The 25734-nt window shown below is 42.4% G+C and overlaps 1 protein-coding gene across 7 annotated transcripts; it reads left to right on the top strand.

The window, feature by feature from the left end:
* The first annotated feature begins 13905 nt into the window (after positions 1-13905).
* On the top strand, positions 13906-25415 carry LOC144364614 (zinc finger protein 621-like). Of its 7 annotated transcripts, none has more exons than XM_021732453.3 (5): positions 13906-14136; positions 14936-15016; positions 20304-20430; positions 20995-21102; positions 22431-25415. In XM_021732453.3, exons 2-5 carry the CDS (start codon positions 14966-14968, stop codon positions 23498-23500), a joined length of 1356 nt encoding a protein of 451 aa, XP_021588128.1. In that variant the 5' UTR covers positions 13906-14136; positions 14936-14965; the 3' UTR covers positions 23501-25415. The 7 variants fall into 7 exon arrangements, with proteins under 7 accessions (XP_021588128.1, XP_077894220.1, XP_021588136.1 ...); XM_078038094.1 differs by having other exon boundaries at positions 14936-16288; XM_021732461.3 differs by having other exon boundaries at positions 13906-14255.
* The last annotated feature ends 319 nt before the right edge of the window (positions 25416-25734 follow it).

Raw genomic sequence — 25734 nt, 5'->3', positions numbered from 1 at the left:
AGCAATCAGGAATAACCGGCACACACTCAGGTTTAGTCTCAGTCTCTGCTGTTCTCTCACTTCTGGACCTTCCTTCCCTCTCTACTTTCTCTACTTGGGTTCATCAGTGATCTTCCAGCCAGTCATGGGGTAGAAGAGCTAGTGGAGTTATAGGAGGTAGGGACATGGGCTCCTCTGATTTTCTCCGGGCTCTGTATTTGGGGTAAGCAAGCACCTTAGCCATGGTTGTATAAGGATCAATACTAGTTCTGGGGTCTTTCTCTTTGAGACCTACATGTGCAGCCAACTCAGCAGCTGTATGAGGCTGGCTCTCTGTTATAGATCTTCACCTGGTTCAGTCCTTTTTATAGTGCTCCCTGGGTTTCCTTCTATAATTCACAGCCACTTCAGCATGGAAGCTGGGTTGATAATAATAAAAACAATGTGGCTGCATGATTTCTCCTTTCATCCAGCCACCATTGGCATGTCTCCTGAAGGTTCAGCCTCTGGTGGGTCAATCCCTGCCTTTCTCTTGACTGCTCTGCCCCAGCAGAGATTTCCTAGTAGCACCTTTGGAGATATCTACACTCCTTGTACTCCATATTGTAACAAGAATTAGGGTAGAGCTCTGCCTCCTCCTACAGTTCAGTCTAGATTGCAGTGTGCTTGGCTGGTAATCCCTAGTGTTTACAGTTTGAAATTGGACTAATGCTGAGTGTGGTGGTGCACGTCTGTAAAACCAGTGGCTTGGGAGGCTCAGGCAGAATTGCTGATTTGAAGCCAGTCTCAGCAACTTAGTAAGACTATAAACAACCTAATGAGACCCTGTATCAAAAACAGTAAAACGGCTAAGGTTGTGGCTTAATGGTACAGCACTTGCCTTGCATGTATGAGGCACTGGGTTTGATCCTCAGCACCACATAAAAATAAATAAAATAAAGGTATTGAGTCCATCTACAAGTATATACTACTACTACTAATACTACTAAAGAGAGCTGGGGATGTGGAACAGTGGTTAGGCACTCTTGGTACCAAAAAAAAAAAAAAAAAAATCGGAATAATTCCCCAGTTTGCAGTCTTTCTCTAGGAGAAGGCTAACACTCAGTATGTCAAAATTAGCTGTGTTATCAAGTCCTCTGGGAACAAGTAGCAATTGAGCACAAGCTAGATGCTGCTACATTCATATTTACCAGTTCAGCTTCTGGACAGAGTCCTGTCACTGGTGAGGGTTTAAGAAGAGTTACAAAAAGCGATTTCCCTATATGATGGATACCATGCTGTGGAAGCCAAGAAGTCTGGCTTTTCCATCTTTCTTGCACATGGAGAAGCCTGGAGTGCAGGCAAAATCTAGAAGCATCTGTGTCCTCCAGGACCTGCTGCGGCCCCATCTGTGGCCAGCCTCTGAGGTCTGGCTAAGTAAGGCTGCACCGCTAATCAATAGAGAATCTTTAATAATGCCGGCGTGATGGTGCAAGACAGCGACAGTGATGGAGACAGGCAGGAGGATCTCAAGTTCGAGGCCATCCAAGTCTCAAAAAAAAAAAAAAAGATTGGAGATGTGGCGCTGTGGTAAAGCGCCTCTGGGTTTAATCCCCCGCACCACTCCAAAACAAACAACAAAAAAACTTCCAATATTGACAACAGTAGGAAAACCCAGCTCCGTGAGCGAGTCACGGTGGGTCCAGAGCCAATGTACCACCGAGAGGGGAGGCCTCCGGGCTTCCTAGAGAGGACGGGCTCCAGCAGGACTTCCGGTTCGTGGCCAGTGGCAGGCCAAATACTCTCTTTCGGGAGAGTAGGTGATCACTTTCTTTTCCAGTGTCTCATGGTCGCGTCTTCTGCTTCCCCGAGCTCCCAAGTCTGCGGCCAGCGTTAGCACCTGGGCCACTTGAGCCTTTAGCTCGATTTGCACCCAGCAGCATTTTGAGCATTTTGCCCTAAAGCTCTTATTGATCCAGCTGCCATCTGCCCACTTTGCGGAGGCGTCTTCTCTCGGTCGCGGTCAGAGGCATGGAGACGCATTCAGTACCAACTACTTGCTTCACCAACCCAAGTATCCCCTCTGGGGCCAAGATTCTGTCTAGCTGGGACTCAGCTGTGGACAGTGAAGTGCAGTGGCGTGTTTTGAGAAGCTTTGTGCCTTGGCTGTAATTCAGTTATTTCTGGTGGCCTCGCCCAGAGACCGTGCCTGGATTTCAGGATGGCAGGATGTAGCAGCCGCTCATAAGAGGCAAACGATAAAAAAAGGAAGAATGAACTTCATGCAATTTGATCAAACTGGGTTGAGAAGCAGCTAGGTCGCTTCTCCACGGGTCCCAAAGAAGACATTACAATTTATAGAAACAAAAGCCAGAAGATAAACATATGTTGATGTTGTGCTTAGCCAGAGAATATGTCAATCTTTAATTATTCTTGGCCTCCGTCTTCAAAATGAGGAAGCTGATTTTCAGCATGAAGAAATTTAGAAACTGTTTCCCAGTGATGGAGCAGTTATTAGTTACTGGTGCAGTTGGGGCCAGGAGTCCCCTGTGTGGGAGGGCAATCATGATTCTCAGTGAACCAGTTACCGGCATGGGTATAAGGGGGTAGGCGGGTATGGGGGCTGCAAGAGAAGGCCAGTTTCATTCCTGGCTTAGTTCCTCACTTAGATCCAGAGGCACTTCCTTTTCCAAGATCAGATAGCAGTGCAGGAAGCCAGGGAAAGTCAAAGGTGCTCTGGACAGATGAGCTGATTTTAAGTCTGCCTTTTATTAGCGCTCAGAGAAATTCAGTACAATACTCTGGGTCCCACCTGGCTTTCCCTTGGCAGTACAGCTATGGCAGGTCTATATGTGTGTCTATGCACATGAATACGTATGATTTTTGGCGAAAGTGGTATATGGTAAAATGAGAGCATCAAGACCAGGAAATAGCTTTGGTTAGAGAGAGCATCTGTTTTTGAGAAAGTTCATTTAATTGGTGAAGTGGAAGCACATACCAGTAACATTTTCTGGGAACTGGGAATTCACATCACTATCTACAGATGAAAACTGAAACAGAAAAAGTCTTGTAGTGGAATACATTTGCCCTATAAATTGTACATGTGGATTAGCATAAACCTGGGGGTGTTTTCTTTCAGCAGATATATTCTGAGCAGCCTCTGTGTGCCATGCCATGGGTTTTGTGAATATGGTGGGAAATTGTGATAAGAATCATTTAAATTAGGGCTGAGGATGTGGCTCAAGCGGTATTGCGCTCGCTCGCCTGGCATGCGCAGGGCGCTGGGTTCGAGCCTCAGCACCACATAAAAATAAAATAAAGATGTTGTGTCCACCAAAACCTGAAAAATAAATATTAAAAAATTCTCTCTTCTCTCTGTTAACAAAAATCATTTAAATTATTAAATTCTGGGGCTGGGGATGTGGCTCAAGTGGTAGCGCGCTCCCCTGGCATGCGTGCGGCCCGGGTTCGATCCTCAGCACCACATACAAATATGTTGTGTCCGCCGAAAACTAAAAAATAAATATTAAAATTAAAAATAAATAAATTATTAAATTCTTTGCAGACTCATTTATTTAACAGGTATTTATGGCATTCCTGCTTTGCATTAATAGTAACCAAGACAGTGTCTTCAAGGAACTTAAATTCTAATGGGGACACCAACAAAACACCATTGAGGCATAATATACAGCCAGGGACTGATACATGCTAACAGGGAAAGGTTTGTAAGGGAATGAGGAATGACTAGAGTGTGTGGAGTGAAAGAAGGGCTGCTCTGAGGAGGTGATATTTAAGCAGAATAAGGTGAGGGAGTGAATCAGTCAGAGAACAGCAAGGTGTGAACAGTCTTACAATGTTATGAGTTTTTAAGCAACAGAAAGAAGGTAAGTACTTCAAAAGTGAAAGGAACCAGGCAGAGCAGATAGAGATGAGGTGAGAGAAGCAGACACAGACCAGTTCTTGTGTGACTTGTGTACAACTGGGCAAGGCCTCCTTCATCCAGTTGGGAGGTCTCAGTGACCAGATGATGTCTGCACTGTGATCTAAAGACAGGGGAGAGAATTCCAGGTTGGTGAAAGAACAAACACAAAGTCCTTGGTAGGAACGAGTTTGACTTGTTTGAAGATGAAGTGGAGAAAGGAAGCCAGTGTGGTTGGATTATGCAGAGCCCAGGGAGAGAGCTAAGGCTGGCTGAAGCTGTAGAGAGATGCAGGGGTCAGATCATGTGGGAACTTAAAGGTCATAAGAAAGAGTTTAGGTTTCATCCTAAGAGTAGTTGGAGCCATTGAAAAAAATTTTTATTTTTCTTTTCTATCAGATCAATGAGATTTATAGAAAAGCTATTGGGGGTATAAAGTGAAAAGTGAATGTGACTAGTAGGAGGTAATTGTAGGAGTCCAGCTAGGATATTTTTACTGCACTGTTGATGTCTGGATAGAGCAATTCCCTTTTTGTCCCCAAATATTCATATTCATATATATATATATATATATATTATATATATATATACACACACACACATACATATACATATATATGTATATATATATTCATAATCCAGATAATTTTGAGTTTTAGAATAAGAAATAATTTCCATTAGGATTGCCCCGATTTATAGATTAATTTGAGCAATAAGTTTTTAGAAAAAATACTTCTCATTCATGAACATGTTCTTTCTTGCAAATTATTCCTTTGTGTTGTTGTTCTTTAGTGAAGGTGTGTGTGTGTATGTGTGTCTGTGTACACATATTCTATTCTGTATGTCTTTCCATTTCCCAATGGAAATTTAATTTGCTATGTTGATTTTAATCAGACTATCTAATTATCTGCTGCTGGTGCCCACACTCCTGTCCCCTATTCAGGATTTAAGGGGAAATATTTTGTTCTAGGAGCCAGTAACCTTTGAGTGTGACACTGTATTTAACCCAGAAGTAATTGGCCAGCCAGGTGCCTACCCACAAGACCTATACAGAGATGCTGTGTTGGAGATTTATAGGGCTGTAATTTCTGAGTAAGGCTCTCTTTCCTCTATTACTTAGCCTCTGTACTTTGGAAACTTTCTGTTTTCTTTCCCCTTATAGGCTGAGATATTTCTCATAATCTCAGTTTTTATAACTCTATGAGTTGAGTTCTCCAATTCACCAGCCTCAGGGACTAGTGTTTGGGGAGAGGCCTGGGGTCTCTTGTAATATTAAAATATATGTCCCAGGTTCCTTAAGAAAGGCTCTGCTCTGGGAAGAATGGGAAATGAGAAGTTTTTTGATTCCCTAATTGAGCCCTGTTTTCATAGACCATCCCTGTTTTCTTGAGGTATTGGTCCTCTAACAATGTGGTTAGGATACTCCTAGTATTTCAGCCCAAACTCAGATAGGGCCAGATGTGTTTCATTTCTTCCTGAGATAATTTGGCTTCTTCCCTTTGGACCCACCTCACTGTGTGTTTCAGCTTCCCCTTCCTAAAAGCAGAATATGAACTGAAAAGAGTTCCATAATTCACTCTAATTCCTCTTATTTTCCTGTTCTTCTTCTTTCTCTTTCAATAGCATTCCATTCCCTAAACCAGTCCTGATACCCTGTTGGAGTGAGGGGAAATACTGTGAGGGCCACTGGGCACTGTTTGACAGAGGAGCCCTGAGAGGTGCCTGTCCAGGTGAGAGAGAACCTGGGAACTTATCCTGCCTTGCCTCTTCTTTCATCATAATAATTTATAGGCAAAAGATTTTCTTCTCTCATATGGCTCATGTGGGGGATGAAAATGGTTACTTTTAAACAGAGAGTTTCAGAATTGCGGAGAGCTTCCCTCAGTTTTTTCATTTAATGGGAGAATTTAATTTTCTAATCCATTTTTTGGATGGATTTCAGTTACAATTAGAGGAAGATAGGCTTCTGTGAGCTAGTCTGGAAATGTTCATATCTTTATCATCTATAGTTTCTCTAAGAAAAAATAATGTTTCTAAATATTGACCTAAAATAAACTTTTTGAGGAAGTCACAATTGTAACAGGGATGGACATTAGCTTTCTTCATTTAAAAGAAAATATTTGAATAAGATTAAAAAAAATAAATCTCTAGACCAATACTGTTGGCCTTCTGTAGCCACAGATTGTGCACTTGCAGATCCAATCAATCTCAGATTGAAAATATTTAGGGGAAAAAACAATGAAAATAGCAATAAAACCATAAAAACAATACAAGTAAAACCAATACAGTATAAAAACTATTTGCATGGCAGTTTTAATGTATTAGGTATTTTAAGTAATATAGAGGGGCTGGGATTGTGGCTCAGCAGCAGCGTACTTGCCTGGCACATGTGAGGTACTGGGTTCAATTCTCAGCACCACATATAAATAAATAAAGGTCCATCAACAACTTAAAAAAATAAAGGCTTAAAAAGTAATATAGAGATGATTTAAAGTATATGGAAGGATGTGCCTAGGTTATATGCAAATACAATGCTATTTTATATAAGGGGCTTGTTATCCTGGGGGAATGGATAGTCCTGGAACCATTTCCACGTGTATATCAAGGGATAGCTGCACACCTGTCAAATAATCACAACCAAGATAAGAAACATATTCTTACCCTCAAAGTTTCCTCATGCCCTTTTATAATCATTCCCTCCCAATCTGTTCCCCCTCTGTTCCAGGAAACCACTGAACTCTTCTCTTTCACTATAGATTTGTTTTCCTTTTCTAGGGTTTTATACAAATGCAATAATTCTGTATGTGCTTTTGCTGTTTGTTTTCAGTTTGGTTTCTTTCATGCAATATAATTACTTTGAGATTCACCCTGTTATTGTGTATCAATAGTTCATTCCTTGTTTTGGCTGAATAGTATTCCACTGTATGGATAGACCAGAGTTTGTTTATCTAATTTGTTTATCCATTTGTTTCACCTGATGATAACCATTTAGGTTGTTTAGTTTGGGGCTGTTACGACTAAAGCTACTATGAACATATCTGTGCAAGCCTTTTTTTATGTTTTAGTTTTAAGTGAAGTCAATATCTTTATTTTACATTTATGTGGTGCTGAGGATCGAACTCAGTGCTTTAAGCATGCTAGGTGAGCACTCTACCACTGAGCCACAACCCCAGCCCCTGTGCAAGTCTTTGTAAGGACATATGCTTTCATGTCTCTGGGGTGAATACCAGGGGTGCATTGAATAGGTCATAAAGTAAGTTTATATTTAATTTTTGAGACTCTTCAGAACTAATCTGCTAAAGACTTTTTTGATAGGATGAACAAAGGTTCAGTATTGCAAATATGTGTTTTTCATGTTATTTCTGGAAATCTAACTCATTTAAGACAGTTGCTTTCAATAAATTTATGATGAAAATATAGTATAGATTTTATAAAATGGACTATTTTTGTGATAGGTAGTCTCTGAGTTAGATAGCCTCTACCATCCCCCCACCGCCAATGGTCTGTCCTCATAATTTAAGTCCTTGTGTATCTTGTCCCACACTGAATCGTGACTAGCTTCTGATGATAATGTATTAGAAAATGATGATGTGTGACTTTCAAAACTAAATTGCAAATGATATTGTAGCTTCATTCTTGGTCTCTTGGAGAGCTCACTTTTCAGGGAAGCCAGATGCCATGCTGTAAAAACACTCACTTGGGAAAGAACTGAGACTTCCTGGTAACGTTCCTCAGCCATATGAGTGAACTACCTTGAAGGCAGATCCTCTAGTGTCAGTCAAACCCTGAGATGACTTAAGCCCCAGTGACATCTGATTGAAAACTCAGGAGACACCCTTAGCCAGTAAAACTTAACCAAGCCCTTCCTAAATTTTTGTTCCACAGAAACTGTGAAAAATAAAAATGTTTATTGGTGTTTTCAGCCAAGAAGTACTATAGGGATGAATTAAACATCGGTAGATACTTAATATAATCTCCACAGCACAACTTGTGTTGTAGCTGGAACACAAGTCTAGTTTCCTATGGAAGGAATACAAAGCTCCAAGTAGTGAGACCCTTGATAATAGAGGAGTATATCCAAATGTTCAGATGTTAGTATTCCTGTTCTTGGAGAGGGGGGAAGGATAGTTTTTCTATATAGCAGTGCTTGGTGAGTAATCCATGTCTCTGAAGCTTTTTTCAGAAGTACTGGACTGTCAAAGTAAAACAGTCTTCCATTCTGTTTCTTCCTCCAAGGAGAGCTTCTTGGGTAAGGAAGGAGAAATTTGCTTGGATTGAAAATAGGTAATGAGGGAGAATCATGATGCTTGTCCCATGACAGATCTATTGAAGGCCCCATTATTCATAGGCTACTGAGCCATTAACCAAGGTTTGGCCTGAACACACATCTGGTATAGGGTGGGAAAGGATTGTAAGGCCAAATGTTAATAGCTTTTTTTGGGGGGGGGGTAAACCATGACATCTACGGGAGTCCCAGCAGCTCCTATTTTGTATCATCAAAAACAAAGAACACAATTAAAAAGCATAACAAACTCATGAACACCTATTATGTGCTAGGCACTACTGTAAATACTTTGCCAATCCATTAACTCATTAATGACTTAACCCTCAACAGTCCTTTGAGGTCGGTGCTACCTTCTGTACTCATTTAGCAGGCAGAAAAACTGGCTGCAGGTCACACAGCTAGTAAGTGGTGCAGCTAGGTTTCTGGACCTAGCCTAGTCAATGCTCTCAATGAATACATATTCAGCCTTTTTTGGGGGGATGGGGAGAAGTACTAAGATTGAATCCCATTGAGCTATCTCCCCAGTCCTTTTTATTTTATTTTAAATTTAAGACAGTGTCTTGTAAAGCTGCTGCAAGTTTCTCCAAGTTGCTGAGATGTGTCTCATTATTCCGGGTGCATCACAACCCCAGAACCCAAGCAATGTGGCACATGTGGAGCAGTAGTCCCCTCAGTACCTGTAAGTGCAGCCAGAGTGGCAAACGCGAGAGAACCCTCCCTAATACTCCAGACTAATCATTCAGCGGGCCGAGCTGGCCTGACGACATCCCCAGGAGGAACTGCCGGTAGCAGGGTCGTTGCCTGTACCCCAGCCTAGGCTTGCCAGTCTGTCCCTGGAGTGGTAGTCAATGGTGATCGAGGTAGGGGATCTTGGAGACTCGGTGCTTCCCAGGCTCCTGGAGAGGAGGGGGCGGTAAAACTACTTGCGGTGAAGCGCGGCAGCTCTCCCGGAGCCTCGGGCAGGTGCGGTTCCCACGCTCTCTGGGCGCTGGCGCCGAGCTGGGCTTGTGGTCCTTGTAAAGCAAAGCTCGTTTTGCGGTCTTGGTGACTGAATGCTGATGTGGACGTGTACTCTCTCATTCTCCAACCCATGTCTTTGGGATACAGAGGTGGCTAGACGTAACGGGACACGTGTCATCTCCGTGGGAGGCAGCAGAAGTCTCACCTGTGCCTCCTTATTTCTCTTCAGCATAACTTCTCCAAAACCCAAAGGAGTGCGTGAAGCAGGGAGGCTGGCCATGCCCCAGACCACTTGGTGCCAGGGGAGCAAGCATCCTCTTAGCCTATGCAGCCCCCCTTTCCTGCCCTTTTTACCCTTTTGATGTCCAGAGGGAGCAGGTATCAGCTCTGTATCCAGATCCTAAATTGTCCAGGCTTGTGGCCTCCATTGTGCATCGTTTACTGTGATGGAGTAGACAGGTGAGAACCGCCCCCCCCCCCCAAAAAAAAGACATGACTGGATGAAGAAAACTAGTGAATAGGAGATTGATTGGGGTAGGTTTGGCAACTGGGGCCAGCCAAAAAAAAAAAAAAATCTCCTGAAAAGCAGAAATCTTCATCACTGCATACAAAGAAGACCCCTTTCACTCTGTCCTGAAGACTGGAGAAGTTTTTCCTTGGACAAGCAATATCAGTAACTGTTTTTGCAGATTCTAGTGAATTTTCTACACAGACAGGTCATCTTGAGTACAGACAGTTTAACTTCCTTCTTTCCAGTCTGGAAGCCTTTTATTTATTTTTCTTGCCTCATTGCACTGTCTAGAACATTCATTTCAATGTTGAGTGGAAGTGGTGAAAGCAGATATCCTTGTGTTATTCATGACCATTAGATGAAGGCATTCAGGCTTTCATCATTTATGATTTTCATTGTAGGTGTTTTGTTCTTTTTAAATGCTCTTTATTATTTTTCAATGGTGTTTTAAAGAACAGAAAATGTTAGTATTGATGAAGGAAAATTTATTAGCTTGGTGTTTTATGGATCATGATTGCAGTGTCACTTTTTGGAAGGATGATTGCTTCCCCACTGACTTGCCCTTGCACTGTTGTTGCATATTAACTGCCCATTTACATGTGGGTCTATTTCTAGATTTTATTCTGTTCCATTGATCTGTTTGTCTTTCTTAAAGCACCTGTTTGACCTCATTAAAGCATCATCTTAATTCCTATAGTTTTCTAGTAAAAGTATTGAGGTCATATAGTGTTAGTTCTTCAACTTCATTTTTTTGTCTGAGATGATTTGGCCATTTGTACTTCCATAGAAATTTTAGAATTAGCTTGTCAATTTCTATAAAACACCTCCTGGAGTTTTGATTGCAGTGAATGTGTAGATTCATATGTTGGGGTGGGGTGGTTTTGGGGCTGGTATTGACATCTTTATATAGAATCTTTTGACCCAGGGACATGGGTGTCCATTCATTTAGATCTTTGTTAACTTATCTCACAGTCTTGTATTTTTTATTGAACATATCTTTCATACTTTTTCATAGACTTATTTCTAAGTAATTCATATTATTCAATATTGTAAAGAGTAGATTTCCCATTGATCATTGCTGGTATATAAATTACAATTGGTTTTTGAGTATTGATCTTCTATCCTGCAACCTTGCACCGTTCACATATTAGTTCTAGTAGCATGGTATAATTTTATAAGATTTAGTAGCATTTTATAATTTTATAAGATTCCATAGGATTTTCTAATATTAAGGCTCATGTTTGCAAATAATAACAGTTTCACCTTTTCCTTTCCAACTCCAGGTGACTTTTACATTTCTTTTTCTTGCCTTATGCAGTGGCTAATGGGTGGGAGAGCGTGTTTTTAGGAAGAGCCAATCTCTCCAGCATTGGTCTGGCAAGCCACCTAGCTCCAGGGACTACTTTCCTGAAATGTGAGCAGACTCACATTTGACAAGTGCAAACTCTTTTGGTTCCTTTACCCTTTAGATGTCTTTAGGTCAGCTTTGCCTGTATTCTGTTTCTTTGATGTGGCTGTCTGGGAAAGAATGTGCTTTTGTAGCTTGCTCCCAACCTAAGGTTTCAGTTGGGCCTATCAAAGCTCTCATTTATCTCCCTGTGTGCTGATATCAAACAGAGGAGTAATGTGTCCAATCTTCTTCCCTTTCAAGTTAAAAATATTATAACATTTGATAGATACCTTTTAAAGGTTGTTTGTATTTGTGTGCATGTACACTCATATGTGTGCCAACATACATACACATGCATGTGAATGTTCATTTCCACAGGGACAGTATCCAAATATATGTCCTTATCATGCTGTTGTGCCAATGTCTTGCCTGGGCACAAGATCAGGAGGCACTCACAGCTTTGTAGATTCAAACAGCAATTCTTTATTCCCGAACTCACACCGGCCTCTACACACCTTCTGGGGAAATCCGAGTTCTACCCGCCAATTCACGTCCCAAAATACTTTCTCAATTCCAGGAGAACTCAGCGGGAACTCAGGCAGCAGGAACGCCCTATTCCCAGCACCAATAAACTTAAACCTGGAACTTCCCTAAAACCACATTGTCTTAAACCGGGAACGCCCTAAACCCAAATTATCTTAAACCCAGATACTTCCTAAAACCTGCAGGATACACCCTAATCCTGGATCCACCCTGGTCATTGAGCAGGGTCACCTTTCTCAAACACACATGCAAGGTCACAGCGGATTTCCAAGGCAAGTCCATTTAACATGGGGTACGCTGGCAAGGAAATGTAGATGCGTCATTCCTACTTGGCAATGGCCCTCAGCACTGTTGTTCCTGGAAGTCCAATTTATTTAAAACAATTGCTCATACAAACTTTATAATGAAAATACTATGGATATTATGAATAGGGCTGTTTCTGTGTTAGGTAAAATCTCTGCATAGTCAGCCTACACAACAGTCCCCCCTGGCATTCATACCTTTTTTTATTTTGCCTAACATTGCATCATGACTGACCTACAGTGCTATATACTGAGGGAATGACAGGGTGTGACTTTCAAAGTTAGGTCATAAATGACACCACAGCTTCAGTGTCAACCTCTTAGATTGCTCACCTAAGGTAGAAGCCTGCTACCATGTTGGGAGAGTACTCCCTCTGGGGAGGACTGAAGTTTCACACCAATAACCAGAACCAATTTGCTAGTCATGTGAGTGAGCTGCCTTAGGGAGAAATCCTCCAGTCTCCATCAAGGTGGAGATCATGGCAGTCCCAGGTGACACCTAAGTGGAATCTCATGAGATTACAAACCAGTTCCTGAGCCACTCCTAAACTGTTGATCCACAGACATTTTATGAGATAATAAATGTAATGTATTGCTTTCAACTACAAAGTTTTAGAGTGATTTGTCATACTGTAGATTTCTAATAGTCTCCATGATAGGACTTCTTTGTGCTATTGTTGTTAGTCCATGTGAAAGTAATTAAAAACAAAACAAGCAAAAAGAAAGATAAAACTCTAAGAAATTGGATTCCTATAACAAAATAATATATTTAGACACCCAGGGTCACTTCCAGCTTTTTGTGGTAGGAGGCTAATTCTCTTTTGTAGAACTAAATGCTTGGTGGGTAGGAGCTAGGTACCTGAACTATGTTCAGTAGAATTACCAGAGAGGTGAAAAATAAGTAAGTGAAGCCTGCCTGTCTTCTTACATTACTCCCAAGAGGTCATGGAGTAAAGCTACTTGTTGATCCACTGAATTTTTGGAAGCATGGTTATTGTAGTGAGGTACGTGCTGATTGGTTGTTGTCCAGCAGGTAAGGCCACCACTGATTGGCTGGTTTGAGGGGGTACTTACCACTGATTGGTTCATGTTCAGAAGGTTGCAAAGTACTTGCTAACTTTTAGAATGACATTTACCGAGGTGTGGCATGGAGGGGAGGAGATGGGCACCCAGGTGAGGCCTTTGCTTCACAGAGGCCTTGTTAGGTTGTCCAGACCGGTCTCAAACTCCAGGGTTCAAGCGATCCCGCTACCTCAACCTCCCAGGTAGCTGGGATTTCAGGCGCGCACCACAGTGCCAGCTTTTTCCTTTCTTGGCTATGAAAAATAAGAACTTCAAATTCTCACCCTCCATCTCCCCCACCCCCTTCCTTCAGAGAGACCATCAGGGACTGTCCATATCTTTATTTGTGAAGGTATGATTCACCCCACCGCCCAATATTACCATGTAAATGATACAAGTGCCAGCTGCTGGAGAGAAACATAGCACTAATGAGTTTTTGTAATTATTAGAAAAAGCTAAATACGGAACATTTTGGGTATCCTACCCATGTCAGTTCAGGACAAAAACATTTAATACAGAAAATACCCTGTATATACAGGATGTCTGGGAACAGTCACATTTATTTTCGTTGTTAGATGAGTCTGTCCCACATTCGTCTAGGTCCCAGGAAGGACGAAGACTAAAAGGGTAGGTGGAACCGTGGTTTTCCTTGCCAACCGTGGACTCTAGCAGGATCCCTGGCTTGGGCCTCCTGGAGATGACAAAACAAGTGACATTCTCCCCACACCTGCACAGCCGGGGCTTCGGGAGATCCACGCAGTAAAGTGGGCCAACAGCTGAGAGGCAGTTGGTTAGACGGGTGTCACTTTTGTCCAAAGGCTGCTGTCTCAGAGACACATGCTAATATATAGGATGTGTCATCTGCCACAGATCAGTAGACGGCCGCTGCAACCAGTACTGCGCTGGGCGCCGAGTCACGTGGGTCCGGCGGCGGGGACCACCGAGATGTGGGGCCTCCAGGCGGCCTAGAGGGCCCTTGGGCGCTTGCTTGCTTCCGGATCGGCTTTTAGTTTCCAGCTTCTTCTAGATGTTCGCGGAGGAAGATTGTTGTCTGTTAGCAAGTTCCACCGGGCCAAGTCTTGGGTTGCCAGATTCTTCGCTGCCCCTGGCGGCTCGTCAGCCTCCTCCCTTGAACTGGGTCCCAATGGTGGCCTGCCCCTCCGTCACCTGCGCTCGAGAGTTTGAGCCTCGCAGAAGCCGCCCGAGGTAGCAGCGCGACCTTCTAGAGTCGGCGCCCAGCCCCCGGCTGCCCCACCGAGGCGTGAGCCTCATTTCTGCCCCCCCCCTCAAAAAAAAAATCTTGTCCCGACAGCCTCTCTCGTCCGGTATTTATGTTTCTGATATTGTGGTTTCCTCCTTCCCTGGGTGGGGTGTTCAAATCCCTGTTGAGTCTCGGGTCAGCATCAGTCCCTGGGACACGAGTATTTCCCCTATTTCCCCTTTGTCCGCATTCAGCCACGCCTGCCCCCTGTCTCTAGAGAGACCCCTGCTCAATGCCAAGGTCCCTGTAAGCAGTCTGTAAAACCACGTTTGTAGAGACCCAACACTATAGGGGTTGGGAGTCCCCCGCGAGCTTCTCTTCCGGTGTTAACTTCCCCATCCCCCAAGACAGCAGCAGGAAGAGTCCCCCAATGGTGAGCCCTGCTGACTCATGATCCTTACCCACCAATCAGAAAGCGCCCTGTGCCAACTGCTAAACCATTAAACTGTTAAACCCGCCCCAGCGCTATAAATGTGCAGAGTTGTTCCTCCATAAACCGGCACTTCTCCAATGAGGAGACTTGTCTGGTGGTTCTTTGATCCCTCAATCCACTGCATGTGAATGGACTCAAGAATGCTTTTCGGACTGAGCAGGCAGCTGGAGGATTGTCCAGCTGAGCAGAGCAGTGAAGGAAATGGGGTCATGGTGTGAGAACAGCCCGAGAGTTTCTCCAGTGAGAGGGTGGGTGTGGTGCTTAGGACAGGATTCACAGTACTCACGGCTCTTCTTCTTTTAACTTCTAAGGTTCTGCTTTCCCAACCCAGAAGACAGTACATGAAGCCAGGAGACGTACTATCAGCCATGACCCAAACAGCTCCGCCTCAGGTGAGCTGTTTTCTTTAAGTCTTTTCACTCACATTAGCTATCAGGTAATCAGGCAAGGATGAAGAGGGCCTCATTTGGCTAGGCTGTGGTTTTCTCTTTGATTTTGTCACCAGGGATATGGCAATGTAAGATATATGGAGGGGGAAATAAGTGTTTTGTGTGTACAGTGGTGAACTTGAATGTGTAGCTTTAAAGTAGACGTGAGGGAACCCAAATATTCTCCAGCAAAAATGGAAGTCCTGATCACATTCTACCAGTGAAAGTCCCGGTCACATTCTGCCAACAAAAGTTATCTGCTGAAATCAAGAGAAATTCTTCACTGAAGAATTGATATATCCAACAAATTGTGGATGTATCCCAGAAAGACCAGTATTGTTTTTCCAGTATGCATTTTCTAAATGCTAGATGCAAAGGCTCTGATGTGGGAGAGAAAGCTGGGTATTCTCCAGAAATAGGAAGAGGCCAGAGACAGTGGTTCAATATGTGGTGGGAGAAGTAGGCACAGGTATTGTGTGAATCATGGTGAGGACTTTTATTTCTCTTAGAAGAGTCCAGGGGGAGTCCACAGAAGAATTTTAAACAGGGGGAGGTGACATGGTTAGAATTACATATTAAAAAAAATTCCAGTCCTTAGTGGTGAATTCGCCAAGTGAGTTAATGAAGAGAATATTGAAGTTCAGGTAAGAGATTAAGTAGTGTTCTTTCTTTTATTTACTATTTTGAAAACAGTCTTGATATTTTGTTGAAGTTTTAGGTTCACAGCAATATTGGGCAGAAAGCACAGAGTCCCCATATGCTTCCTACCATCACTTAAAACAGAGGTTTCTACATGTGTACATCTTGCCACAGAGAGGTACATTTGTTACAAGGGATGAATCTATGTCGACACATCATTGTCCCCTAAAGGCCAGAGTTTACATTAGAGTTTGGGTTTGGACAAATGTATAATGATGTGTATCCATTATTATGGTATCATACAGGATAGCTTTACTGCCCTAAAAATCTTCTCTGCACTTCCTGTTCATCCCCCTCTTTACCTTAACCTCTGACAACAATTGATTGATCTTTTTACTCTCTCCATAGTTTTGTCTAATCTAGAATGTCAGAGTTGGAGCTGTATGTATATAGCTTTTTCAGATTGGTTTTCTTCACTTAGTAATGTACATTAAGGTTCCTCCAAGGACTTACCATGGTATCCTGGTAACCCAAGAAGTGAGGCTGGCTTTGAACTCGTGATCCTCCTGCCAGCCTCCCAAGCTGCTGGGATTACAGGTGTGTGCCACTGCGCTCAGCCAAATATTTGCTTGTTGTCTGTGGTTTATCTTCTCATTTTCTTGACATATTATGCCTTTTTTTTTTTTTTTGAGCTGGGATCTTGCTGTGTTGCTTATGCTGTCTCAAATTCTCACGCTCTCACCACAGCCTTCCAAATATCTCGGATTACAGGCACGTATCACTATGCCCAGCTAACATATTGTCCTTTTAAAATATGGTTTAGTTATCCCTCTTCTTTCTTTCAGATTTTTCTCCTAAAATATTGTTGACTAGTCTTTCACATGTATTTTTTTTTCAGAAGTCTTTTAAGTAATTTCCCAGCCCTACATGAATCTCATTATTATTTTTGGGGTGGGAAAGTGAATTTTGTTGAATTCATAGGTGAGTCTGGAAATAACTGACCTTTTTTTTTTTTTAAACAAATTTGATTCTATTCAGAAATTCTATATTCTAATTTACTCAATTCTTCAAGTAAGTGAACATTTAGTTTTCCTCATCTTGATCTTGCATGAAAATTTGTTAGGTGTGTTCTTATTTATTTTTATATAAAAGGCATCTTATTTTCTCCCATTATATTTTCCACTTGTTTGTGATGATGAAGCCAGAATTAAACAGGCAGATAGGCAAGGGTTGGATCTAGAGAATGGAGGAATTGAAATGTTAATTCCTTCAGAGCCCTTCTTCTACCCTGCTCCTGCTCCAACCTGTTGCTAAAGTAACCTGTCCCAGGAATTTATCCTCCCTATACGGAGTTATAAAGTTGTTAATTAATGTGTTCTGGGCTCCTTCATCTGGCCCTTTCCCATTCATCTGCTTCTTACCTTTTTGCCATCCCATCAAGCATCTCCTGAGCCTAGTAGCAGGAAGGAGAGAGATAAGGAGAAGAGAGCAGGAGAACAAAGGAAGCCTAGGACATATAAAAAGGCAAAACACCCTCACTTCTTGGGATACCAGGATACCAGCTATAGCCCCCTTCTCCCTCCTGGAAGAAGTCTATGTTACCCCTTTTAAATAAACCCTGGTTTATATGCTTGCTTTGGTGTGCTTCTCTAATGTCATACTTCAACATGTGAGGGAGCAGAACTTGCGACTGATAACCAGTGGTATCAATGATATTTAGGAAATCTAGTAATTATAGTTTACTTATCCTGTATCTAAATAAGTTAATGAACTTTTTGTCAGTTCTAAGTGTTTCAGTTTATTCTCTTGGGTCTTTAGATACTTTTAGACAGATAGTTATTTTGTCTTCAAGCAAAGATATTTATGTTCATTACTTTTCTATATTTATGCTCTTTTGCCTGATTGCAGAACATAGGACCTCAGCTCATGGTAAATATTCATCCCTCAGATTTAACAGATATATTGTGACATTTTACTGTTACAGTGGTGTTCATAATAGCTTCTCCACCCTCCTCACAAGTTGAAAAAAATTTTTTCCATCTATGGCCAAACCAATTTTGAAATTACTTCTTTCAGCAAATGTTATTAAGCATCCAGTATAAGACAGACACTATTGTGTGTGCTAATAATCCAATCATGAACAAAATAGAATCCCTGCCTGAGGGACTTACATTCTTGCTGAGGGCCATTGCCAAGTAGGATTGACGCATCAACATTTCCTTGCCAGCGTACCCCATGTTGCTTAGAGGACATTCGCTGGGACATTGCATGTATGCTTTAGTAAGGTGGCCTTGCTCAAGGGCCATGGCGGATCCGGGTTTAGAGCTGATAAGGTTTTAGGGAGTATCCCGTCCTTGGGTTTAAGGTGTTCCCGGTTTAAGACAATGTGGTTTTAGGGAAGTTCCAAGTTTTAAGTTTATTGCTGCTGGGATTAGGGCGTTACTGCTGCCTGAGTTCCCACTGAGTTCTCATGGAATTGAGAAAGTATTTTTGGGACGTGAATTGGCAGGCAGAGCGCGAATTTCCCCAGAACGTGTGTAGAGGCCGGTGTGAGTTCGGGAATAAAGAATTGCTGTTTGAATCTACAAAGTGTGAGTGGCTCGTGATCTTGTGCCCAGCCAAGACATTGGCACATTCTGGTGGGGCAGATAAACAGCGAATAATGTAGTAAGTCAAATGATGAAAAATACTGTGGAGAATAACAAGGTGAAGTTCAGAGGGACCTTCAAAATACATAAGAGGGAAAAAAGACATCCTAAACCCAAGTGTCTTAAGAGAGTACATTTTCCCTTTAATGTTAAGCATATTTTTAGAACTCATGAAACTTGGGATATTTGATGGCAGATGGGAAGGTCAATTTGGGGAGGAAGAGATTGGTAGCATTAGGCTGGAAGGAAAAAGGTGTTCATGAAGCTTTGGAGATGTTGGGAGTAAGGTTTGGTTTTACCTGCAAGCCTGTGTTTGTCATCCTTAGAAGCTTTTGATGCCCAGTTGTGGAAGCGATGATAACTCACAGGACAACTTGATTTAGTCTGCTGTTTGGATTTTTGGGGCGTGCTTTGCACCTCATCATTGCTCAGTTAAAAGGCTAGCTTCCCTTTGAGAAGTGTCTACGTTTGTTCTTTTTCAATCAGTATCTCCTTTAAACTGAGTTCTTTTCATTGCTTTTGTTTTAAAAGGACCTCTCATAAGGACCTACATGTAGAGTCAGTAGAGCTGCTGTGAGCAATTTGAATTGCCAGAATTTATCCTTGGTGTGTTTTTTCCTTGTTTCCTCCAAAAGCAGTTCTAGTAGCTTTCCTTTCTCCCTATTCCCCCATGCAGACTCCAGGGCACAGGCTACTTTAGAGACTCTGAGAGTCAGATTGAAACTATCTGGGTCTTCACAGGGCGTCATGGAAGGGTTCAGAAGCTCTGGCTCCCAGTATGTTATGTGTGGTTTTGAAATAACTGACCTTTAATCCAGATTGGGAGGAGGGGCCAGGTGGCCAGTAGGATATATGGTAAATAAGGATTGAGTGATGGTTTGAGGAGTTGGGGAGTTCAAGAAACTAGTCTCCAAAGGGAAGGTAGTACCAGATTTTGATGAAGTTCAGGGGGTTAGCTATGTTTTTAGAGAAGTTTATGAGCCCAGAGTGGGGGACTGGTATGCTGAAAGAGCCCATTTTGATATTTGATAGATATGGGTTGAAGTTAGAGCTCTACTATTTTCCTGGCTGTATGATCTTGGCTAAAGTAATTATCTTTCTGCACTTTACTTTTATCATTTGAAAAATGGGAATGTTAATTCCTTACAATATATGTATTGTAAGGATTAAGTGAAATACAAGATTTAAAGTCACTCACCTCAGGGGCTAATCAACAAACATTAGTTCTCTCCACTCTTGGGAAGATGGAGATGGCCCCTGGGAAGGCAGAGATAGGCATACTCAGTGAGGAGGACAGCCTGGGTAGGTGGGATGGAGCTCAGAAGACTGGGAGATGGATCTGTGTCCAGGGACAGGGCACTTCCTACCTGTCTCTGAAGATAGGTGGTTCAGAGAAGACATCCAGAATAGGCAGGGTACAAGTTTCTTTCAAGAAAGGCAGCTTTCTGATAAGCAGATAGGTAGAAAATGCAGAACATTTGTAAGTAGTGGCTGCTCTGCACACAGAAATGATCTTGAGGAAGAGGCAGTTGGGGCTGTATATGTGCTTTGGATGGGTAGAGACAGGGTGAGTGGCAGCTGTGTTTAATGGTAATATATAAAAAATACAGTGATGGATTATGGAGTACATGAAAATGGGAAGTGCCAGAGGAACAGATCTGTAAAGCCAGGAACACAAGGGTTGACCTGGTTACCAGGAAGAGAGTACTGGAGGCCAGGTTATGTGATTGGGATAGCAATTTGGGGCTCCAGAGTTGTATAGATGGGACATTTCTGGTGCTCCCCATTTTAGGAAACGTGGCCGACAGCCAACTCCTGGCTGGGGTGCTGGGTGCTTTTCTTCCTAAGGAAACCTTCTCTGGGGCTTAGGGTGGTGAACTGAGGCCGGGCTATTTCTTCCCTGCAGGTTAGACTGCCCCCTTCTTCCCCTTACTCAGAGCTTGAGCAGGAATCTGTTGTTTCAGGAGCCAGTGACTTTTGAGGATGTGGCTGTGTACTTCACCCAGAATCAGTGGGCCAGCCTGGAGCCTGCGCAGAGGGCTCTGTACAGGGAAGTGATGCTGGAGAATTATGAGAATGTGGCTTCCTTGGGTAAGATGTTTCCCAGGGGCCCTTTGTGAGATCTGTTAGTGCCTCATATGCTTTGGAGATTCTAGTATCCCTTAGGCCTGGTGACTCCAGAGGGATGCTATCACCCTCCTCCAGAGATGCTGGGTGGGGAAATCCCTGATTCCCTTGGTTTTAAAACTGAAGTTCCTTACACTCCAGGGAAGGGTGTGGTTCTGGGACCTGAGGGCAAGGCCCTTCCTGGCTCCTAACCCAGGTGAGTGCTTTGTTTCTCCATCCTTGCAGTTTTAGGGATGTTGGTACTTCTCTGTGAAGTCTCCCAGGAAAGCAGTACATACATGCTTCTAGAGGGAGTTTTCTTCCAAGTCAGGACCAGATGGAAAAGTTTCTTCCTGAGGAGGATCATATCCCCCTGGTTCATTGTGGAGCACAGTTGGACCCCCTCCTTGGAACTCTTCTGTAGCTCACTTGACCTTCTGGGTGTTTTATATCCCTCCCTAATAAGCCCAGTGGAAGGTAGGTTGAAGAGGTCTCAGGAACAGTGCTGGATGTCTCCTCTTAGCTTTCTTTCTTGTTTTCTTCCTAAAGTAGCATTTCCATTCCACAAACCTGTTCTCATCTCCCAGCTGGAGAGAGGGGAAGCGCCATGGGGTGCAGATCCCTGGGAGACAGAGGTTTTGCACAACCTCAGTCCTGGTGAGTAAGAGAACCTAGTTGTAATGTTTCTTACCTTGCCTTCCTGGTTTACTGTGTGAGAAATGTTTCTTCTGCTGCAGGGATCAAAGCTCCCAGTCATTGCTAAGGTCATACCCTGTGCACCTCTGTCCTCACTGAGTTCTGACCCCGAGCCTGGAAAAACCAGCCCCTAGGAGTGCACAGCCCCACACTGTCGGCCCATTCATGTGGCTGTTTTTCTAAGCAGTAAAGCTATGACCCAGTAGCTCCAAAACTACTACTTATCTCACTTAGCAGTGGGAATTCTTGATTTTTTTAATGCAATTTTTCATTGCAAAGAAGTGAAGTCTCAGCCAACTTTAAGGATTATGTGATCCTGTGGGCCAAACTGATTTGTATTAGAGCTACAAATTTTATTTTCAGGCCTTCAGCAATGACAAGAATGGCTTTGTCTTTTTTGTATCTGATTCATCTAAAAGTTCCATTTCCCATAATCTTTAGGTCCATATTGTATTTGTCAAAGATGGGACTGGAATATTTGGCCAGGAATATTTTCCTAGCATATCCCCAACACACACGCTCAGAATACCTAAAGTTCTCTGAGCTGGCTTACCAGTCTTGGAAGGTTTTGATTAGCTTCTTTTGTAGGAGAATTCCCAGTCTTGCTTCTCATGCACTCTAGGAGTTGATGTATGTGGGTCCTTGAGCAGTGATGCCATGGTGGTCCACGGCTCTCTAGTCCAACTTCTGTTCCAGCTGCCCTTCTGAAAGAATTTTCTTTTATCCCATCCAGAACATTATATAGAATATTTTAAAGATTATTAGGGTATTATTTAGAATTTTGGGTGGTTTCCTGGGTTATAGGTGGGGCATGTTTTTCTGCTTTCTGTTTCTCAGCCTGTGAGACCTGCTGAGCTGTTTTTCTGTTCTTCCCATTCTTGCATCTTTTTTTTCCTCTCCTAGGTCTCTGGTCTGTCTTAATTTTTTTTTTTTAAATTTCCTGCCAATCCCTCTTATCTCTTTATCTTTTTTGGTTTCCTCTTTTCCCATTCCCTCCTTTCCTTCCCATTCCTGAGGTTCTCCTTTCCATTTTCCCTGCCTTAGTTCATTCTTCAGGCTTCCTCATGGGGGCCATTTCCTGGTTGTCTTTCCTGGTCTGTTTTTGAGCATCTCCACTTCTCCACTTGTATGTCAATATTTATCTTTGTGTCTCTCATTCTCCTTTGTGGGTACTTATAGCCATTTCAAGGGTATTTTTCTAAAGATCATTCTTCAAGGGGAAATTGGCATCTCCTGACCATTTTCCTTTGGGCTAAGTAACTGGTAACACTTGTGCTTTCTCTGGGCAGGTGGTAAATCCTGGATCAAGAGTGAAGAGCCACTTATAAAGCAGGAAGCCTCTGAAGAGACAGAGCTACACAGCATGCCCAAGGGAGAAGGGCCCAGAAACAGTACTCAGCATTTTGGTTTTAAAAGCAAGGCACTAAGGCAGACTTTCAGTCTAAATCCAAATCTGATACTTCGAGGTGGAATGAAGTTCTATAAATGTAAAGAATGTGGGAAGATCTTCAGATTCAACTCAAAGCTTCTTCGGCATCAGATGAGTCACACTGAAGAAAAGCCCTTCAAATGTAAGGAATGTGGCAAAGCTTTCAAGTCTAGCTATGACTGTATTGTCCATGAGAAAAACCACATTGGAGAGGGGCCCTATGAATGTAAGGAGTGTGGCAAAGGTCTGAGCTCCAGCACAGCTTTGACTCTGCACCAGAGGATCCACACTGGAGAGAAGCCCTATGTGTGCAAGGAGTGTGGCAAGGCCTTCCGCCGTAGCGCGGCCTTTGTTCAGCACCAGAGGTTGCACACAGGGGAGAAGCTCTATAAATGTAAGGAGTGCTGGAAAGCTTTTGGGTGTAGGTCACTTTTTATTGTCCATCAGAGAATTCATACCGGGGAGAAACCCTACAAGTGTAAGGAGTGTGGTAAAGCCTTCACTCAGAAAATAACCTGCATTCGGCATCAGACAGTTCACACCGGGGAGAAGCCTTATGAATGTAAAGTGTGTGGAAAAGCTTTCAAATGGTACGCAAGTTCTGTTCAGCATCAGAAGTTACACCCAGTCGAGGAGAAGCCTGTCAAAGCTCTTGAGCTGAGCCTGAGCAGACCCCAGTGCCCTTCTCCAGCCTTAGCACCAGCCTTAGTACCAGTTCCTGTCCAGGGGTCATGCCCTGCTCCCGCTGTGGTTGTGCCTTCACTCACCTTTCCAAATGCTGTTCTTATTCCTACCTCTGGGCCTTTGTTCATGCTGCTGCCTATATCTGGAATACCTTCTTCATCTACCCAAATAGTCCATGTTTTTCAGAGTTTTACTCCTTCTGTGAAGCCCACCCCAATTATTCTGATCCCGTCTCACTCCTCATGAGCTTTTTTTTTTTTTTTTTTTTTGTACTGGGAATTGAACTCAGGGGCACTTGACCACTGAGCCACATTCTCAGCTCTATTTTTTTTTTTATTTTATTTAGAGACAGGGTCTCACTTGAGTTGCTTAGCCCCTCAATTTTTGTTGAGGTTGGCTTTGAACTTATAATCCTCCTATCTCAGCCTCCCAAGCCATTACAAGTGTGCACCACCACTCCCAGCCTTCATGAGCTTTGTCTTGACATTCCTATGGCTCTTATGACCAACAGATCTCCACTTTAATTTGATTTTATTTGTATTTTTTCCTTTCCCTTACATGGGTTACTACTGTTTCTATATAAACTCCATTGTAATTTGTATACATTTAAAGACTGTGTTCATATAATATATTCTTTTCTGGGTAGAAAATGGAAATACTGAACATTTCCATTGGTCCCTTTCAGACTTGAACAACAGTGACTGTGACTGCATCCTAGGGTTACCAGTGTTAGAAGAACTGAGAGGTTACTTAGGTACATTAAGGAAGGTTAGGAAAGAGGACATCCCTGTATTAGGCTGATGTAATTAGAGAGAAGCAACCTCAGAGAAATAGGAGGAGGCATGAAAAATCTGTGGAAGTAGAGAATTAGAATAAATTTCCACTTATAGACTTTGAAAATCAATGCAGATTATTTACCAGGCCATTCACTAGGTAGGTATTGATACTTTTGAAATTGTGTTGCCTTTGTTATGGATCATTGAGGATCCAATACTCTATGCACAAGTTAATATGAAATAATAAAACTTATGCATTGATAATGGAGATAGCAATCATGCACAATCATTTCTTTACGGGTAAAGGAGGATTTTTCACCTTTAGGGTTTTTTTTTTTTTTTTTTTTTTTGAGTACGGGGCTTAAACCCAGAGATACTTTACCACTGAGCCATATCTCTAGTCCTTTTAATTTTTTTTTTATTTTAAGACAGGATCTCACTGAGTTGCTTAGGGCCTCACTAAGTTGCTGAGGTTGGCTTCCATCTTGTGATCCTCCTGCCTCAGCTTCCTGAGCTGCTGGGATTATAGATATGTGCTGTTGCTCCCAGCTTCCCCTTTAGTTTAGCTCTTGATATGTAGATGTTTCTTTTTAACTGTTGTTTCCTATATAAATAGACTCATAGATACACCAAACAAAATAAATAAATATACACAAAGGCTTTTATTCATGTTGCATCTGTTGTATAAGTTTTTCCTGATGAGAATTCTGTTTTTTCTCTTTGTAAGCACTGATTTCTCCATTTTCTTTTCTCCAGGTTTCATGAGTTCTAAGTTTGAATTTGATGAATTACCAAAGAAATAGAAGTGGTGATATGAATCCAACTCAGGTTAAATCTGAATAAGCTTCCCAAATTGTTTTTTAGAAACAAAGAGGGCTGCATAGTAGATCAATGACTAGGCTTCTGTTGTAGGTTAATGAAGTGGAATTTTCAGTTGATTTTTTCCCCCCATTGCTGGGAATTGAACCCAGGAGCACTTTACCATTGAACCACATCCCCAGCCTTTTTTTTTTTAATTAATTTTTTACTTTGAGACAGCATCTTGCCAAGTTGCTTAGGGCCTTGCTGATTTGCTGAGGCTGGCCTGGAACTTGAAATCCTCCTGCCTCAGCCTCCTGAGCTGCTGGGATTACAGGTATGCACCACCACACCAAGCTTAGTTGGTCTTGTTGATCCCTTGAGGAGGTTCTTTTATTACAGCTGTGCAAAAGGCTGTGGAAGTGAATAAGGGAAAAGAACTTGAGTTATGCATTATTAACATTAATGTAAACATAAGTCCTGAACACAATGGACAGGCCATACACTTTTTTCCTTTAGTGTTGTTTGCTATCTATATATTTCTCCATAGCAAGTAATAAAAAAGTATTTACATTTTTGTGTTTAAACTTAGTCTGAATTTACCTGTGTGCTTGGGGAAAAAAAGTAATTTTCTGACCTAACTACCTGAAATTCCGATTTTGGGTACCTGTGGTATTGGCCAGATCTTTAGGTGTGGACCATTCTTTGGAGAGAGACTTAGATAGAAAATGCCTGTGGGCTATTTTGAAACATCCATTCATAAGAGATTTGGGAGGGACTGCCTTAGTTCACAGTGGATCTTTAGGGAGACTTCTAAAATTAGTTCAGGTGATGTCAGAACCGAGAACAGCAAGTGAAACATGTCCTGCTGGGAAGAGAGGCAAAGAAATCTTATGTAATTATGAA

The sequence above is a fragment of the Ictidomys tridecemlineatus genome, chromosome 2 (genome assembly GCF_052094955.1).
Source record: "Ictidomys tridecemlineatus isolate mIctTri1 chromosome 2, mIctTri1.hap1, whole genome shotgun sequence".
In the NCBI taxonomy this organism is placed as follows: Eukaryota; Metazoa; Chordata; class Mammalia; order Rodentia; family Sciuridae; genus Ictidomys; species Ictidomys tridecemlineatus.
The sequence above is the reverse complement of the archived record's forward strand: the minus strand, read 5'-3'. Positions and strand labels throughout refer to the sequence as shown.

Excerpts from the sequence above, each read along its gene's own strand:
- LOC144364614 (XM_078038092.1), top strand. The coding sequence starts at position 20,700 with ATGTTGGTACTTCTCTGTGAAGTCTCCCAGGAAAGCAGTACATACATG. Across the intron at positions 21,103-22,430 it reads TTTGCACAACCTCAGTCCTG|GTGGTAAATCCTGGATCAAG; the intron begins GTGAGTAAGAGA and ends TTCTCTGGGCAG.